The 18939-nt window shown below is 45.8% G+C and overlaps 2 protein-coding genes across 7 annotated transcripts in view; one reads left to right on the forward strand and one right to left on the reverse strand.

Moving 5' to 3' along the window:
* The window catches only part of acin1b (apoptotic chromatin condensation inducer 1b), an 18835-nt gene extending 2090 nt beyond the window's left edge, over positions 1-16745 (forward strand). Inside the window, exons 2-18 of one of the 6 annotated variants that reach the window (XM_031850722.1) lie at positions 672-737; positions 1042-1153; positions 1310-1383; positions 1670-2251; positions 2342-3205; positions 3318-3391; positions 7287-7407; positions 11433-11478; positions 11699-11844; positions 12231-12377; positions 12465-12636; positions 12784-12929; positions 14124-14231; positions 14382-14489; positions 14628-14979; positions 15070-15170; positions 15264-16745. In XM_031850722.1, the coding sequence (XP_031706582.1) occupies positions 672-737; positions 1042-1153; positions 1310-1383; positions 1670-2251; positions 2342-3205; positions 3318-3391; positions 7287-7407; positions 11433-11478; positions 11699-11844; positions 12231-12377; positions 12465-12636; positions 12784-12929; positions 14124-14231; positions 14382-14489; positions 14628-14979; positions 15070-15170; positions 15264-15614 (3570 nt within the window). In that variant the 3' untranslated portion in view covers positions 15615-16745. Of the gene's footprint in view, positions 1-671; positions 738-1041; positions 1154-1309; positions 1384-1669; positions 3206-3317; positions 3392-7286; positions 7408-11432; positions 11479-11698; positions 11845-12230; positions 12378-12464; positions 12637-12783; positions 12930-14123; positions 14232-14381; positions 14490-14627; positions 14980-15069; positions 15171-15263 lie in introns of all 6 variants that reach the window. The other 5 variants (XM_031850717.1, XM_031850719.1, XM_031850720.1 and 2 more) reach the window with 5 other exon arrangements.
* ajuba (ajuba LIM protein) overlaps positions 16284-18939 on the reverse strand; it is an 8358-nt gene continuing 5702 nt past the window's right edge. Inside the window, exons 3-8 of the mRNA XM_031850726.1 lie at positions 18859-18926; positions 18696-18758; positions 17886-18016; positions 17618-17669; positions 17470-17538; positions 16284-17362 (exon numbers count right to left, since the gene is read on the reverse strand). Coding sequence (XP_031706586.1) covers positions 17234-17362; positions 17470-17538; positions 17618-17669; positions 17886-18016; positions 18696-18758; positions 18859-18926 — 512 coding nt within the window. The 3' untranslated portion in view covers positions 16284-17233. The remainder of the gene's footprint in view (positions 17363-17469; positions 17539-17617; positions 17670-17885; positions 18017-18695; positions 18759-18858; positions 18927-18939) is intronic.

Here is an 18939-nt window from a genome sequence, read left to right on the forward strand (position 1 = left end):
ATATATAAACGTTTTATTTTCTTAATTAACTGTTCTCTAATCGTGTTTGGAATTTTTATTTCCAAAAATGAATGTGTAAATGCTGTTTCAGGAATATAGTTTTGTTAAAAAAAAATACTTGTTTGTTTATTTATTTATTTATTTATTTTTATGGGCTGAAAGTAGTCGAATATATTATATTATTTGCAATGTTTTTTTCTAAAATATACTGCAATTATTACTGGAATTATTATAGCCAACATGGGGAGAGAGAGGGGAATTAAATGCAACAGATGTCTCAATTGTAATTGGTTTGGAGATGTATTTTCTCTGCGTTTCTTAGAGCAAACATTTTTTTGTCATTTCTGGATCGGAGTGTAAATTACTGATGCTCTGAATCGTATTAATAATGATGAAAACATTACATTTGTATCCATTTTTGATATGCAGTGTCCCGTTACAAATTAAAAATTGTCAGTGACATTGCAAAACCAACTCGAGCCTTTCACAACGATGAGAAAAAGTTGAGAAATGTATCTCTAAAGGTTAATCTTTTTGCTTTTGTGGGCATATTTAGTATTAATTTAATAAATGATCTGTTTCAACTGTAACAAACATTTATTTTAATATTGTTTTGTGACTTATGATGCAGTATTTCACATTTAAATAATACCCCTCTTTATTCCTTGCAGGCTCTGATGCTGGAGAATCTTCAGAAGTCGTCCTCCTCTCACAGTGGGCTGCAGCCCAACTCGCAGGTAAGAATAGATTTTAATATTTCATTTTAATATGTGGGCATTTTAAGCTCTGTAAAAAACATTATTGTATTGATGTATTTTATTGGCTTGAGATCCAACCCATAGAATATTCCCTACAAAGAACAGTTCATAATAAATACTTGTTGAATGTCAAATGTGCCGTTTCATTTTAATTTTTTAATTAATTTTACTTGCAATACTTGCACACTTACATGCACACAGTCACTGCTCTTCTGGCTCTGTGGATTTTCCAGCGCAGATGTTTTTAATAAAGTGCCGTTCTGTGTACGTTACTGTGTTGTAGATAGGTGAGGAGATGAGCCAGAATAGCTTCATAAAACAGTACCTGGCCAAGCAGCAGGAGCTCCTTCGCCAGAGACTGGAGAGAGAGGCCCAACAAGAGGAGGAGGCAGAAGGTAATACATAAACACACACAATCACAAATCAGACAATAAACACCGTCTCTGCCGCATGAGCGATGGTCCTTTAGCTTAAAGAACCAGTGGATGTGTGCCATTAATCCTCACATTGTTGCTGACCTTTACCTCCTGCCTTGTGTCTCTCCCTGGCAGAAAGCCCAGCCGTGGTGGAGGAGGATGAAGACCACTCGGAGGACAATGACTGCTCTTCCTATGTCTCTGACAAGGTCTGTAACCTCCACACTCTGAATAGTCAAATGAGGAAAACTAAGGAGTTATCCCTTAAAGCAGGACACACTAAGATGCTTCACATCGATTAGATGTATCTTATTTTTCATTCCCTACAATATTCTACATGTGGTGCTTTTTACGTGATACAAAATCTTTCCAACGCTTGTGTGTTTGAATTGTTTTCCTATGGTTCTTGTAAATGTCTAAAACGCGTGAATGAATGTATAAAACAAATGTAGGCATCTCGCCTTCTCTCAGAATGACTCCATTATTTTTGCCCAGAAGCATCACACCGTACCCCCCAAGCCCTCAATGACCAGGGCAGAGGAGAAAGGAGGAGGAGATTCAGTGATGGGTCACGGGATGATGGCGGTGGCATGCGGCCCTGACGTTGGCCCCGGTCCTATCCTCCACCCACAGGAGTCCATCGAGGCTCCAGGAGTAAGGATGCAGCGAGCCACCTTTCATCAAGGACATAAGGAGCCACCAGCACCATCTCCCCCCCGTGCCGTAGCCTCGCTGTCAGTGCGCGTCCTGGGCCAGCCAGACCGCCAGGGGCTGCCCCCCGCCGTACCCCGAGCCCAGGAGAAGGAGGGCACCGCGCCGAGCGAGCCCGGATCAGCTCATCCCGTGCTCCACCTCAGCCGATCTGCCGGGGTCTCAGCAGGAAGTCAGGTCCACGAGGACAGTGATGACGATGACGACGAGAGCGAGGATGACGAGGATTGGGGGCCCGGTCCTGGCGGGGCACGAAGAGGCAATCGAGTACCTCCTCAGCCGCAGCAGATGCCTCCAAGTCTCCCATCAACAGCTGCGAGGTCCAAACGCAAGCTTCAGCCTCCGCAGCACATCCCACCTCCACAGGTACACCACACACCAATGCAACTGCGCCACCCCACTCCTCCTCCCTCTCCACCTCCTGACTTGTTTGCCCTACCTGACACTCCCAAACAGAGCCCACCAGATACAGACGACCAGGAGGGAGAAGGCCCCGAGGCTTCGTGCGGTCCGAGGGTGCCGCCCTTCCCACCTTCCACCATGCAGAGGGAAGACTCTGACTCAAGCTCTCGTTCCAGCAGTCCTGAGCCCCCTATAAAGCGCAGGCCAGGGCCCCTTTCTCTGCTGGTACACAAGATGGAGTCAGAGGGGGCTTTCCGTGCGGCAGAGGCCACCTCTGCTGTGGACATGTCTGGAGAGGCCGCACACTCCACCGCTGGGCTTGCCAGTTCCAGTGAATCTCCACTGAAAAGGTTGGAGAGAAAGAGGCTCCAAGAGAACAGAGACGTGGAGGAAGAAAGGCGACTGAAGGAGGAGAAAGAGAGGGAACAACACCAGAAGCAAGAGAGAGAAAGAAAGAAGATCCAAGAACAGGAGAGAGAGAAGAAACGCTTGGAAGAAGAGAAGGAGAAGGAGAGGAAACGGCTGGAAGAGGAGGAGGAGAAACATCATCAGAAAGAGGAGCGAGAAAAAGAGAGGAAATGCCAGCAGGAGGAAAAAGAGAGACAACTCCAGCAGGAGGAAAAAGAGAGAAAACACCAGCAGGAGGAAAAAGAGAGAAAACACCAGCAGGAGGAAAAAGAGAGAAAACACCAGCAGGAGGAAAAAGAGAGAAAACACCAGGATGAGGAGAAGAGACGGGAGGAGAAACTGCTAAAGGAGAAGGACAAGAGACAGGAGACAGCCAACAAAGGATGGGTGGCTGTGACTGAGGCCCAAGACTCCGGTTCCTCATCAGATTCTGACTCCAAATCAGACTCCTCTTCACAATCCTCCTCTTCCTCCTCCGGGGATAAAATCCTCCCTGTCAGGAAGCTCAAGGTCAGTGATCACACAGGATGTCTGTCATCCACTACAGCATTGATAGAGACGTTGGACCTGTTGTGTGTACTGCTATTTCTTTTTTACTATTTAAAAAAAAATTATTTCACAGAAGCCAGAGCACGACGCAGAGGATGAGAAAAACACGAACCTGAAAGGAGCAGAGAAACGACACCTTTCAAAGAGGTCAGTAACCATCATTAAAATACAGTTTACCTCATTAACTAGTGGAATTAAGTCTTCAACACCATCTCAGTGACGCATGCATTTCTTCAGTGGCTCCCTGTAATATCTATAAACAATGATGTGTGTGGTTTTATTTCAATAAATTGAGCTATTCTCTCTGTTCTTTCTGGGTATCTCAACTTGCTAGCAGTGACTTAGAGAAGCTTATACATTAAATGCGGTGATAAATTCACATGAGGAGCACTTCAACCTATGTAGTCAACGTGGACTAAATCACTGGATTGTTTGGATATCCGGGATGATGAGAACATTTTCTAGCTATGCGATGATGCTTACATTAACTTTGGCCCTCGGAGGAAAAAGCAAAAGCTATTTGTATAATAGATGAAGTAAGCTAAGCTGAAGTAGCACATGGTTTTTGTTTTATGACTAGATGGTGGTTAATCACATTTATGCAGTATTTAGTACTAATACAGAAAGAGCCATGTCTGCACTGAACTATTTTATTTACTAGTAATTTACCATTGTATATAGTTTGCCAGCATATAAAGGCATAAACAATGCTGTTCTAATTTAAAACATCGGTCACAGATCTCTCTTAAACATGAGTCGGTTGTGTTGCAGTTTGTGTATTTCTTGTCAGGCGTTCACTGCGGCAGCCCCACACGCAGCGTGGCTGCTGCTTGTCTCTTGAGAAAAGAGGGTCCTTTTTTTTCTCGCCTTCCCTCGTTGCATTGTCCCGGTTGTCTTTTTCATGTAATTTCCATTGGTGGCTGGCAGTAGAGCTCGTGTTTCCATGCAGCGCAGTCCCTTGCTTAGTTCATATTTTTTAGTTTAATCATATTTCGGAATGCGACACGTTTGAGCGTCGTAGCTTTTATTTTGGAAATCTTTGACCGGAAGATATTTCTTTCCCTCTCTCTGGCAGACTTGACACTGGTCTCGCTAGCCAACATGGCCGACATGCATGCATTGCATCCCTGATACCGACGCAGTGCACAGCTAATCAGCAGTAGAAACAAACCGCGACTGGATTTTTTATTTTATTTCGCGTCTCCGATTTCCAACCGACGCCTAACCGGATTAATCGTTGAGCGGCAGAGTGTCACATTTTATCCCCGGGGGTTCCCTCTCAAGGCCGGTTATAATGCTGTCCGAAGGCAACAAAAACGGGTAAGAGCGAGCTAGAGGGCGACTCAAGGCTTTTAGTTAGCTGGTTGTACTGTAACATCCGAAATCAACGTGTAGACATCAGGCGGTCGTGTACATTGCGATGCTGATGAGCTAACATCTCCTTCATGCCTGTTAAATATCATGTCATCAGTCCACATTGGCCTGGTTGTGAGCGTGTTCGCCCATGTGAGGAAGGACCGGGGGTGGGACCGTGGGTGAGGATCTTTTGTTGAGTGAAGGAGCAAGATTTTTCTTTTTTTTTTTTAGGGGGGGAAGGGGGTCTCCCTTCTATGATGTGTGCCTAAAATAGCTTCACATTGGAGGAGCACATTGATTAATAAATAATGGGCTCAGATTTCATGGTGTGCTGAGGAGAGTCATGCGGACTGTGATTTCTCCCCTACTCTGTTATTCTGCTTGACCTCAACATCTCTGTCATGCCAAGTAGATGAGATTAAAGAGCAAATGCATTTTATTATTTAATGATGACATCGTCATTTTGTTGTCCCATTAAAGCTGATTTATGGCCAAGCTGTACATGCATCTTGTTGTCTACGCCACAGATTACATTTTTTGTTTTGGGGTTTGTGTGGCTGTAGCTGTTAATGATCTCACTGTTATCGAGGGAGATCATTAAAGCAGACATCTGTTATCTGTACAGTCAGTGTGAATGGACCCTTATGGTGTGATATAATTCTCCCAGCTGGCACCAGCGCTCGCACTCTCGTCCCCTGAGAGCCCACTATCTGTCCGATTTGATCGGCGACGATGTGATCGTCCAATTTATGAGTCCAGTTTGTTGAGTAGGACATGATTTGAGTAATTTTGTTGAGCTACCGTAAATGAGAACAGGTGCCTCGGGTCATACTCGGGTTTTTTGAGCAGCTTAAATAGAGGTGATGCATTTATTTTGTGATGCATTGTGACACTGTTCCCCAGATTCAAGCTGTACTCAATTCCCGCGTAGTCGTGTGAATACAAAACTGTTTGATTTGAAGGGCTTTAAGCGTGTTATTTGAAAGGAAAAAGCCAGCATCATGCAGACACACTGTGAAGTCACTCGTTCTTTCTTTAGGTGTCATTACATCACCTCGGCCTGGGCTTTCCTGATCCTGGGGGGATTGTATTTCTACTAGACATCTGTCTCTCTTTATATGCTGCCCAGGTGTGTCTCTGGCCTTACCCAAGAGCCACACAGACATTGACATCCACACCTAGGGCAAATGAGGCAAGCCATTGTGGTGTGGAGGAGGGGCAACTGCTGTCCTCCTGCCTCCACTCCTCATCAACTAATATCCAGAGGAGGAGGCTGAACACTCACTGGTACATAGACCGACATTACAGGTCCTCCTCTTAAAGAGGAGTCAGTGGCCATGTTACATGTGGAGAAAGAGAAAAGCGGAGGTTTGGTCATTTGAGCTCTTTTTACAGTTATAGGGCAGGTTTTTTATTTAAATCCAAAGGAAACCGAATCACCTTGTTGTGGAAGGGACTTTGATGAAGGTGACTCAGTGTTTGATTTAGAGCGATTATTCTGTTCTACCGCCTTCATCTAGGAGGTCACTCCACTAATCACTGTAACGATTGGTGGTTTAATCAATTTGAGGCTCGGGGAAATTGTGATGTGCACATTTCACGATTTTCTGATGTTTTTTTTAGATCAAACATCTAGCCGAATAAAGACAATGATCAGATTAAAAACTGAAAACAATGGTACACAGGTACACTGAAAATGTATTATTTACTTCCTTATCCTGTGTTAAACGCTAACTATGAAATGCAAAGCATCGCGTAACGAATCAATCAACCCGTGGAGAATGTGCACTGTGATGGAGAGGAGGATGCTAGAAGATGTGGTTCTCCCACCTACAGGGCGCTGCCTCAGCGGTACGAGAGGTTAAGGAGGGTAGCTAAAAATATATAATGACATCTGCTCAGTTCTGCTCTCTTAGATAACAGCGATAAAATCCAACAACGTGAAGAAGCTTTTGGCTGTGTGAGGTCTGACTCATAGTAACTCTACAAAGCAGTTATTTTATTGGCTGAGTTAGATTTCTTTCTTGTTTTGATGATCCAGCGTGGATCAGATGAAGACCACACACAGCTGTCTTGCACTATGAGTTTGTTTGAGGGCTGTTTGTGACCCTAGGTGTCAGTTAGCTGGTGAGTTATTCATAGCAGGCAGGAGTGACCCAGATCACTGGCCCCCAGCACACTTCCTCTGACACATCCCGGTGTTTACCCCCCGTCTTGTCCTACACGTCATTTTGTCTGCTCTCCCACTATCCCACTAACCCTTATGTTGACTTCTAGAGCTGAGCTGCAATGTCCTAAAGCTCCAGGTGTTATCATCACATTGCTTGTTTTGTCTGGCCAATCATAAACGACAGTCACGATGCTGTTATTTCTGTCAATTCATCCTCCTGCCAACACAACGGTCACACCCACTCTAAGGATGCTGCTAGGCCTCATCATCATAGTGCGTATAATTGCAGTCATTATCGATCACTTCTACAAATAAGAGGCTTTGATATGTTTAAATTATGCATCACCTCAGCTCAAGGAAACAATAGTTTGGTTCATTAAAGACGGATCATTTTACTGAGAGTTAGTAAGTTCAGATACTCTGGCGTACCGTTATTGACCCTGAGCTCGGTCACAGTATTTTACAATCAAAGCTTATTTTCTCCCTCCACACCCCAAACGTCTCTCCCCCCTGCAGGGAGGTGTCGGAGCCCAGTGCAGCGGCAGTGACGGAGGCGGAACCGGACTCGGAGAGCTCCAGTGCCCAGCAGCCGCCCTCCGGGGCCGAGCCAGAGAACAGCGAGGGTCGCCTGGAGGAGGTAAGGTCACTGAGGTTGGGGGTGTCCTTGCTCTGTCTCCTACTAACCTGCATCCTCATTCATATTAAAGCATGTGTGGTCGACGGCACAAGTTCGGAGGGTAACTTAAAACCAACACAACCCCAAGATTTTCAAAACAGCTAATTTCCTCAGCTCCTGTGGGGATTTTCTCCTCTCGATTCTGTCTCTGTACACAGCTTCTGTATCCTTTTGTATATGCTCATCGCATTAATAGATTGAATGCTCATAGGTGAACAAACAGGGGTTGAGTTGGAGTTGGGCCCCGGGGTGAATAGAACTAATCCACTCCATTAATGCAACTAATATTTCATAACTTAGATGATCTCTCACACACTTGGCTTGTCCGTCTGCTACCTGAAGAGGAATGTTAAGTGTTGATGCTGCTGGGACGCAAGTAGTGACGGCAGTAGTGTGTTAAGTTAGGCAATCGCGCTGCAGAAAACGCATGCTTCTCACTGTGTGTGTGTGAGAGAGAGTGTGTGTTTGGGAGGAAGTGACAAAGAAAAACATTAAACTTGAGGGCCCTGACACATCAAGCCGATTATCGAATGCTGTTTAGCATCTGTGGCCCTTGTTTTCATGATTTATCTGCCAATGTTGGCACTTCTCTGCTCTGATCAACATTTCAAACGATTGAGAACTTTGAGTCTGTTAGAAGGAGCTCATTCAGCTTAGTGATGTCACTGCTTCTGGCCCATTTTCACTTTGTCTTCCTGCAGCTTTTTATCAAACATATTCTCCATTTTCCAAACTATAATGGGGACGATTAGAAAGACGGATACGTTATTTGGTGTGTCAGGGTCTCAGCCATCGTTGTATCGGACCAGAGTCTAGCATTTTATTGTATCGCAAGCATTTTCACTTATAGAAATTCATTTTTAGATGCATTATTTACATTTACAACCTAATGATACCACAGAGTATCATTGTTGGAGCTCATTATGCGGCTGCTGTGTCTGTTAGCGACGGCCTTGAGCCTCCACCACTTATTGCTGCTGAAACCAGATACCCACGAACATACATTACATTAGCTCTTCAGTACCTAGTTTAGCTTTAGTGGGGGCGCTGCTATCCAAATCATGTTATTACGAGCATGTGTCTTCTTTTAAGTGTTTGTGGGTTTTCTTCCCCACCTGCGTTTGCATGAGTAATGGACCCTGACAGTGTGTGTAGAGATGCATCAGGGCTCGTTTCTGCTGTTTCTTTCACCCACTTTTCATTCTCTCTGCTCTCTCACTTGCTCCTTCCACACTGTCTCTCTCCCCCTCTTTGTCCCCCTTACTTTCCATCTTTTGCCTCTGTATCCCATCATGAAAGCTTCTCTCTCACTATATATATTTATGGTGTGATTGCTGTTTAAAACCCCATTGATTGCTTTGTTATGAAGGTGCCCATGCCTCTTCCATTGCCCCTAATGGTACCTGCTGCGTACTACTACTACCACCACCACCACCACCAACACCTCCTCCACTCCTCCTACTCCTACAACTCCTGTCCCGCTATGCCCAAGTGCGTCGCTGTCACCTGAATTAGGCCCAGAGTCTGCAACCCCCACGGCACTGAGTAAAGAGCCTGTAGCCCTCCGGTGACGTGCTGAGCCAGCAGGAACCGGAGCTCGCTTTCGTCAGACCGCCACCGAAAACAGCAGCAGTGGCAGCCATGGTAACTGCAGCTGCACACAGTTGCCATGGTAACCCCAGCCTCAGTACTGGACTGTACTGCGCTGTGTTTGGGGATGATGAATGACGGCGTAAAGGCAGGCGAGGGAGCTCTGTATCGCCTGTCCTCCGCCTATCCCCCGACCCCCATCTGCCATTTTGAGGGTACGCTACATCCTCAAAGTGTTGCCCCTCCAACGTCCACATGCTTCTGTCCTCCAAAGCAAAGCTCAGATGAACAAAAACTCTTCAGGGCTCCTGTTTTTGTTCTCACCTCTGGCTCTAATTCCACACTGCCCCCTGCTGGTGGTGTGGAAGAATGACTTTGGACTTCCTGCAGTAACCCTCACAGTGATCAGGACATGAGCGTTTATATACGACCACTGTTTGGGGATTTAAAGTTTGAGAGCGCACTACCAACAAAGCAACTGAAGTAATCGGCTTGGAAGTAATGATTGTGGGGCTTTTTTTATGGCCCGGCCTTTTTAAAAGGCGTGTAAACTCTGTCATCATGCTGTGAACTGTTCCCCTGAACTCTGCACCAGTTCCACCGTAACAGAGACTTTCAAAGGACACGGTGCCAAGGACAAGTAATCCGACACACATTACACACCAAGAATTGATGTGGGTGCAGAGTGACGTTGATCATCCACGCAGAGAGCTGGATAAAATGAATCGTCGCCTCCCTTCCTTTGCAGCCACACCGTCAGTTAGCTCATGATGTTTCATCAGGAAATGGAAAGGTGTCCATACCAGCAAAGATACTCAAGATGATGTCCATCGACCCTCATTCTTCCCTGGATTATAATCTAACAAAGACACATTCTTCTGGATTACTTTTGCCCACTTTTTTTTTTTTTTTATCATGTTGAAGAGGCCTTCTACCTGTGCTCTCAATGTGCAAAATAATCTCAAGAACTGTGAAGCAACACTCGAGATACTCCCAACACCCTCAAAGGCCTTCAGGACCGTAAAATGGAGAATATGGACAATTAAAGATGATAAATACAAGCATCATAAAATGGATTTTTTTTTTTTTTAACTTGGACTCTAACAAAGTATACGTCGACCCCTCCCCGCCCCTGTCAGAATCCATCACAAGGTCAATTTGAAACCCTTGTCTCCCCCAAAAAGACTGAAACTTGACTCTTTTGATCGATCAAGAAATGTCCTCCCCGTTCAAGACAAAAGTCCAATCCAGTGGCTGGTGGCTAATCTGCATACTCTAATCGAGCCCTCACTCCTCTGCCTTCTCTGATTGGATCCTTGTTGCCTAGATACAGTACACACTGTCGTGCGGTCGGGCCATAGTCGAGCCAGTAAGGAATCAGGTGTCAAATGGTACCAGGAAATTACTTGTGATTATGCCTCTATTTAAATTTTATACAAATCTAAAGGATTAACGGGGTAAAAAACCATTAAAAAAAATAAGAGGAATTCATTTTGTTCCTTCTCGTAATTTAAAGCAAGAAATTGTAACTGTCACATGTACTGCAGTTTTTACACCAAGATGAAAGTGTTGGTCGTACATTTGACAAACACAAGCTGTGTCTTGTTAAATATGTTTAAATCTTCAAGGTGAATTCAAACTGCAGTACCCAAAAGTCCTGCTGAGCGATCTTTGAGTCCTGAACACTCTGTCCTCCACCTCTGCTGCACAGAACTCATCATCACTCACAACATTTAGCAACCTCACAGTGGATGAGCTTGATCTCATAATGTTCACTTTTTGCTTCATTGCAAGAGTTTATTGATGTAGTGATTTAGTTAAGTTATTATGGCCTCAATTATTATTGTATTGGTAGGTTGAAAAGACAATATGCACTCTGGACGGATTTAAAATTAGTCACCCAACCTCCTCTAGAGAAGATGTATCCTGTCCATATGGGACGCAAATCTCTTAAAGTGACAGGATCCACTTAAACGCACCGCCGACAGACACTTCGCTAGTCTCCATCTCCCTTCACTCCTCAGCGTCCTCTAGTGGACATTATCTTGTAATAACACCGAGATATGACCCAGTTTGAGTTTTACACAGGCCAACTGAGAGTCTAACACACACACACACACACACACACAGCGTAATGATTTGCCTCAGTGTCTTTGAGCAGAGGTGGAAGACGGACATGTGTCTGGAGTCTCTCTGTATCGATCCAGAACTCTCTCTCTATAATGTGGTACAATTGGAGCCTCCAGGCATCTGTTTAACCCCCTCCCCCCCGCCCCCAAAACCCTCCTCCACTTTTCCTGTTTCACCTCCTCTCTGTTGTTGCCTGTTTGGGTTTTGACTCTCGTTTCTCATCTCGCCCCGCACCCCGTATGTTCTCTCTCTGTCTCTCTTTCCAGAGCACCACTCCGAAGGCCTTCGCTGCTCGCAAGATATCCCTGACCAGTGAGTATATATTCCATTTATGAACTCTGTGAACTTTAATTAGCTACTGCAACCGATGGCAAAACATATCTGGGTTAAAGTATCAAAGCAATTACTTCTGCTTTGATGTGATGAGCCTGCAGGAACGTGTTACTATGGCTCTGTTCAGCAGAGAGCACATCATCCATCGGGGAGTTTCTCTTTTCTCAGTATGAACCGCATCTTTTTGGCTCCTCCACAGGCAGCAAGACGTCTCCAGCCGCCACAGATGGAGGAGCCGGTGAGCCCGACACGGGAACCGCAGCCGGGAGGAAGAGGAGGTGGGGCTCCAGCACAGCAGTCACCACTAAGAAACCATCCATCAGCATCACCACTGACTCACTGAAGGTACTGGCACGGCACGTGGACCAGGTGTCCATGCAGGCCTGGGAAATTAATGAGATGATGAATCTTTACGTATTGGGTAGTTCTGTGAGATAGAGAAATGTAAGTGTTTCAACCAATGATTGATGATCTTACTTTAACTACAGCTTGGTTACATCTCCCTCAAAGGTTTCCTTCCAGCTCTGTGTTAATGTTTTAAAACTCAACTCTGAAAACATCACAAGTGAGCTGGGAGAAAGTTGGTGATTTTGTTAAGACGACCAAACTCTCTCTTAAAATGAATGAGGGAACAAAACCGCTATCTTTTATCAGTTGTCGTTAAAATATTGAAATATTTCTCTCCCTCTCTTGTTCCTGTCTTTCTTTTTTCCTCCACCATCGTCCTTCAGTCTTTGATCCCAGACATCAAAGTGAAACAGGAGGCCGTGGTGGAGCTGCACCCAGAGGAGCTGCAAATGTCCGGGGACGAGGAGAGCCCAGACACCAGCCGGGGCGACCAGGACAAAGGCCTCAAGATCAGACGCACGGTCACACAGGTCAGAAGAGTTGTACTGTCTCATTACTGTCAGAGGAAAACATTATGGCTCCAAATACTGAACAGTCTTTCCACCGTTCTTCTCCAGGTCGTTCCAGGTGACAGCCAGGAAAACGGACAGACGAATGAGGAGGAAGAGGTGGACCAAACGGAGAAAGAGAAGCAACGCAGGACCTCCAGAGACAAAAGGAAGGAGAGTGTTTCTGAGGAAGCTTTGGAAACACAGATATCTGTGAAGCTGGAGGTGGAGGCAAAGAAAGGTGAGGCCTCGCTGTGAAGTTTGTGGTTTTTTTTTAATTGCTGTTGATTGTCGGGTACAAATCTTTTTGTTGGCTTCTCACTTCTGTCACCCCTCTGGCAGTCCTTCATCTTCAGACATTCCTCTTCTCTCCTCTCCTCTCCCTCAGTTACCCCCAGCGACAGTCTGGTGCGTCGCTCCATAAGTCAACAGAAGTCCGGCGTGTCCGTCACCATCGATGACCCCGTCCGTGCAGCCCGGCAGCCCTCGCCGCCTCACGGCAAAGTCTCAAATATCATCCACGTGACCAACCTGGTGGGTTTGTAACTCGAGTCGGAGCCTTAAACTTTGCCCACAAACTAAAATTAGGTTCAGGGGGGCATGATTACACAGACGAATTCCGGCATTTCAAAATCGACCAAAGTTTTTCATGAATGAGGCATATTGTGTGGATGCCAGTGGTAATCACCGTCATTCCCATAATTGGAGTCAGGAACACTTACCCAGGTATTATGGCTGCATTCAAGTAGCACCTTAAGTTTGGGACACACTGCATGACTAAACTGACGAGACTAGACATTACACATTTAATGACTAGCATTTGCAGATTTGAACTTGCGTCATAGAAGCGAGACTTCAAGTAATTCTTGGATCAAAGAGGACCAGATATCTAATGCCACCCAGCCTCAGTGATCTCAGAACAACAGGAACATAGAACGCAAACAAACAAGTAAAGGTTCATAGCGCTGCCGTGTGACTGTAGTTCTCATCACCATTTTGTTTACCAGAAAACAACCCTGATGGATTTAAGATGTAGGAACAGCTTCACGCTCTGTTTGATGTAAACCGACAATAATTCAGTTATTTGTAGAAGTGTCATGTAGTGTTGGTTGGACAAGGGGTGCACCAATCCTCAGGATTCATCCTCTGGGAAAGATGTAAACTAAATTGCATGGAAAGTTGTCAAGACCAGCATCATCATCCCCAGAGCTACACCGTGGGAGGCTGAGCATTTCTCTCTCCCACTGTTTGTACTTGATTCCCACTGATCTTACTCTCAATGACTGCTGGTAGTCTTCATCCTAAAGTGCTGGATCGAGTGTCAGCGAGTACTCGAGTCTATGTACGGATCCAATATCAGGTTATCATTTAATTCATCAGCTGATTTACATTAAACAGGAACAACATCGCTACCCGATTTGTACATCCTGCTCGATATGTACTTCACGTTTGTATATTAGTACTACACACCTGAGGTTGAACACTCCCATGCACCCTGTTTGTTCCCTGATGATGCTGCATTGTGAACAACAGAGGAGAGCTAGTTAACGTTAGCTGTTGGTGTGGGAACATCTCAGATGTTTTGGTACAAACTTCAAAAAAATCTGTCTGTTCTCTTGATACACAACAAGATCTTCTCTGCTCAGCTCTTGTCTTGTTTAGTTTTTGCTTTCTATAAACGGACCCCGTCAACCTTTTACTGAGCCATGCTGCCTGTGTGTCCCGTAGGTGCGACCCTTCACCCTGGGCCAGCTCAAAGAGCTGCTGAACAGGACGGGCAGCGTGGTGGAGGAGGGCTTCTGGATCGACAAGATCAAGTCTCACTGCTATGTCACAGTGAGTATCAGCAAATCAACCGTTTTATATTGTGTGCCATCACCTCTGTGTTCTCATCCAGCTGTTCCTGCAGTCTGTGTGTTGGCTGAGATGTGATTACACTTTAAAAGGACTATTTTCAGCCTGATAACCTTCTTCCTGTCCTCATAGTACGCTACAACAGAGGAGGCGGTCGCCACCAGAGCTGCCCTCCACGGGGTCAAATGGCCTCCGAGCAATCCCAAAGTCCTCAGTGTCGACTTCTGTGAGCAGGATGAGGTAACGCAGTTTCTCTTTTTGTCACTGTTGGTTTATGGACCTTTTTTTGTTTTTAATTTGTCCATTACATTTTATCCACACACTCAAAACTTTACCGTCCTGGCTTTTGTCTCCTTATTTATTTATTTTTTCCTGCAGCTGGACATTCAAAAAGGCATCCTGAAGCCAGTAAAGGTGGAGGAACACGTTCCCCCGCCAAGCGGTCCTCAGCCCCGGCTGCCCCCTCTGATGCCCGAGCGAGACAGAGACCGGGAGCACGACCGGGAGAGAGACCGGGGAGGCGTGACAGGCGTGCGGGACCTGTGGGCGGAGCGACAGAGAGAGATGGAGCGCCGGGAACGAGCCCGCGGCGAGCGGGAATGGGACCGGGATAAGGTCCGGGAATTCGCCAGACCGGGAGAGGAGGAGCAGCAACGATCCCGATCCAGAGACAGAGAGCGGAGGAGGAGAGACCGGGCCAAGAGCAAGGAGAGGAAGACCGATAAGAAGGGTAACGTCTGCAGCTCAGAGTTGAAGCGATACTTCTCAACAATATCTTCCGCTGTTTGAAGAAATTCACTCTTTTTATGTTTTCCACCAGCAGAGAAAGGAGACGAGCCTCCTGCAAAGTTGCTCGACGACTTGTTCCTGAAGACCAAAGCAGCTCCATGTATATACTGGCTCCCCCTCTCTGAGGAGCAGGTCGGTCACACACACGCTTACTTGTTAACACACTTTAGTTTAGAGTACTTCAGAGATCATTTTCATCCAACCAAACTGCTTTGTGTCCACCAGGCGGTGCAGCGGCTTTTGGACCGCACGGAGCGGCAAAAGGAGCGCGAGCGAAGGCGCAAGGAGCAGCAAGAGGAGGAGGAGAAGAAGCGGGAGGAGGAGAGGAAAGAGAGGCTGAAGGGCCGCGAGAAAGAGGGCCGCGAGAAGGACGGCCGCGAGAAGGACGGCAGTGTGACGGCGAGCGTCGGGGCAGCCAGCCGAGGAGCCGACCGGGACCGAGAGAGGGACCGCGGCCGAGAGAGGGAGGGGGACAAGAAGAGGGACGACGGACAACGGCCCAGACGACCCTCGGTGGGCGCCGGGAGCGGACGTCGCTCTCGTAGCCGAAGCAACCCCAGGGATAGACGCCGCTGAGGTCCCGAGTGAGGAAGGAGGAAGGGAGGGAGGAAGGTGGGAGGACGTAGCATTGGGAGGGAGTGTTTTCACTCGGAGATGCATTTCTCTTGCCTCGAGTTCAGGACTACCTGCCGCACCGTGCATAATTTGTCCACTCTTTGACGCCGGCGTTGTCTTCCACACACCCCTCCCAGCTCGTCTGCGTCAGTTTACACAGAAAATGTTGAGTACACATTCTGTTCATAGTACCAGGACCGTCTATCTATCTCCTGTCCTCCACTCTTCTGTTCTCTCTCCGTCTTCCGGAAGCATATGTCAGTCCTTTCCCTCTGCAGAGAGCGGCGGTCCTCCTCGTCTCTCTAGTGCCGGTAAAGAAAAGAAGCGAGAGAAGCCGGTGGTTCTTCTGGCTCGCCTCAGCATTTTGTCCCACTGAGGTTTGGGAGCCCGCCTCTTTATTTTAGTTCTGTGGGTGCACAGTTCCTTCCTCCTCGGAGCCCTGTAATAAAACAAGTCCAAAATAGATCCCTAGCCTTCAGATATTTTCTAGGATCAGTTTTAGCGTTCTCTTCGGCACTGAGTTATTTTTTGTTCCGTACGACTAGATTTGACTTCGTCAAAGAGATGATTTTGTTTCGTTGAAGTTTTATGAATCATGTTTTTTTCAGCCTTGGAGGTTTGTTGTGTGTTACAGCAGGTGATGTTTGTGTGAGTAATAACCTTCATCTCTCTCTCTCTCTCCCACAAAGATGCAACTGGTAGTCTCAACACTGTAACCTAGAAGTGTGTGTGATAGGAAGAGACGTGATGTGGTGACACATGCCCGAGTTTGTCTTTCGTGGATGTTTTTGGAGTCGAGGATATAAAGATTCTTGTAAAAGTGGTTTATTCTGTAATAATTACAGGAAGCTGACCTTCCTGGCACTGAAGTCTCGGTTTGAAAATCCCTCCTCTGACCTCTCAATCATATATATATTTAAGAGGTACAAATACGTTAACCTTCTAATAGAGTAATGGTTACAATTTTAATATTTTCAATTTTATGCTTTTAGTTGGAAACAGATTGCTTTTTTTTCCCCCCTTTCCTGCAAGTGCTGAATGTACTGAGAATTTAAAAAAAAAATGAATAAATTTAAATTGGTTATCAGCTTCTCTGGTTGGATGTTTTTGTGTTATACGAATATATTGGAAAACACTTGAACCATGGACGTGTGCATTTGAAAAGGTTTGTTATACTGAACACAAATGAATATTTATTACAACATACAGAAATTACAGTAAAGTTTTTCCCCAAATTGTACAGATTCATGTAACAACTCTTACAGTAAAGTCAAATTTAAGTGCAAAATGTTTGCTAGCGATAATATATTTACAAAACAGTTTAGCAAAATCCCTTGTTCTTCTACAGCAAACAGTAGCCACATTGGGGTAAAAAAAAAAAAAAAAGCAGTAGTTTCTTTCCCGTTCCCTTAAAACTATGGTACAGTAAATAGTACAAGAAGTACAGCAGGCAGTACATGTGACAACAGGGGACTGAAGCGAATCAGTGGAAATGTTTGAGTTTCAGCAGTTTCATCGTACGACAGCATGTTAAGACCAGCTTTAAATAAAAACAGGAAAACCTCCACAGCTGCTGATCATCAGTGTGTGTTGTGAGGGGGAATGTGTGTGTCGCATGCTCTGCTCATGTGACAGGAGTGGCAGAGGAGATGAGAGTCCAGAGGGAAGCACTGCGAGCCGGGCTTATCAGAGAGCTGCTTACCACACTCCTGGGGGGGGGGGGGGGGGAAGAAAGACGCAGATAAGGACAGGAATGCACACAGAGGAAGTGAGGTCAGGATATAAAGAGGAGCAGAACGAGCTAAAGATTGCTCACCTCGCAGTGGTAGCACTCGAAGTGATAGTCCTTGTTCATGGACACGACCCTGAGGATCTCTTCGCTGCCCTGAGACAAAAGAAACAGAACTTTCAGTCACCTGGAACATTCTGCTCACACACACACTAATGCACTTCAGACTACTCACCTCGGTCGGTAAGATGGGCTGTAAACAAGCGGCGCACTTCGGGGCAAAAGTCCTGCAGAAGGACAGGAGAAAGTTTATCTAGTGGTAGAAACCAGCAGCACCCACACAGTGGAGTAATGAAGCGGGATGAGTAACGGACATTCTTCAGATGTTACACTCACAAAAGCAAAAAAAATCTGACGCATAAATAAAATGATAAATATTACGAGCCACAAAGCAGGACGCCTACTGGTCCGTCCCTGATCAAAACAAAGCGTCAGTGTCTCACTTGTTGTAGTCGGTCACGCAGTAGATGTTGCTGTGGTGGTCCACGGTGAACGGGACCCCGTCCAGAGCCTTGGAGCAGACCACGCAGCGGAAACAGCCCGGATGGTACGAGTTCCCCAGAGCCTGCAGGATCTGAGAGGGAACAACAAGACACCAAGCATTTAAGTCGTTAGAAAGACATTATCTCGTGGTGTACTTTTACCTCAGATAAGACTGTATGTAGGTATGTTTAGCATCTTTTATCTTGACAAATTGTGAAATCCATTTGCAACCAAACTAATTCGATTTAACATTTTCATCCGCCAAATCAATCATACCGTCTTACCAACATCTTCTACTTTCAGGTAGTAAGCAGACCAGAAAATATGAGAATAAACTATTATTATTTCCGATGGTCGTAGAAAACGTGAACTTGGTTAAGCCGTTCACATCATGCGGTTCTCACACTCACTGCTCGCTTTCTATTTATGTTGTATGTCTTGTGTGGTACAAATATGGTAAAACGTTTGAGGCCAATCACTACAGAGCCATATTTCTTAGTTTATAAACAAAACAAAAAAAGAAGGCAAACATTCCACTGAAAATCTGCCGTGGGAACCCGAAGAGGAGCCAATAAAAAGGCGTCACTGAATGTCTCAATCCTCTGGAGGGTTCTTAAGAGACATTCTGGGAAACAGGACACATACAACTAAAAACAAATTCACAGGGCAGGTTAAAGTAAATCATCCTTAAATCTAGCCTAAGTCTCAAGTATTGAGAGGTCTTTGTGCACGTCTTCACGTAGCATGTTCTCACGCACACATACACACACCTGTTCGAGGATGAGGTGGCCACACACACTACACTTCTCAGCGGCAGCCTGGAATCCTGAAAACTGTAATTACAACAAAAGAGATTACCATTAGAAGAAAATCAATCCTCCGTCTCCGAGTGCGAGACGGATGACAAAACACGCCCTGACCCTGGTCTCTCACCATGTAATCCTCTTTACAGTACACAGAGCCGTTGACATTGTAGAAGTCCTTGTTTCTCAGAGTGCGTCCTGCAGAGAGGAG

Source organism: Anarrhichthys ocellatus, unplaced genomic scaffold (genome assembly GCF_004355925.1).
Source record: "Anarrhichthys ocellatus isolate YVR2014 unplaced genomic scaffold, GSC_Weel_1.0 scaffold11, whole genome shotgun sequence".
In the NCBI taxonomy this organism is placed as follows: domain Eukaryota; kingdom Metazoa; phylum Chordata; class Actinopteri; order Perciformes; family Anarhichadidae; genus Anarrhichthys; species Anarrhichthys ocellatus.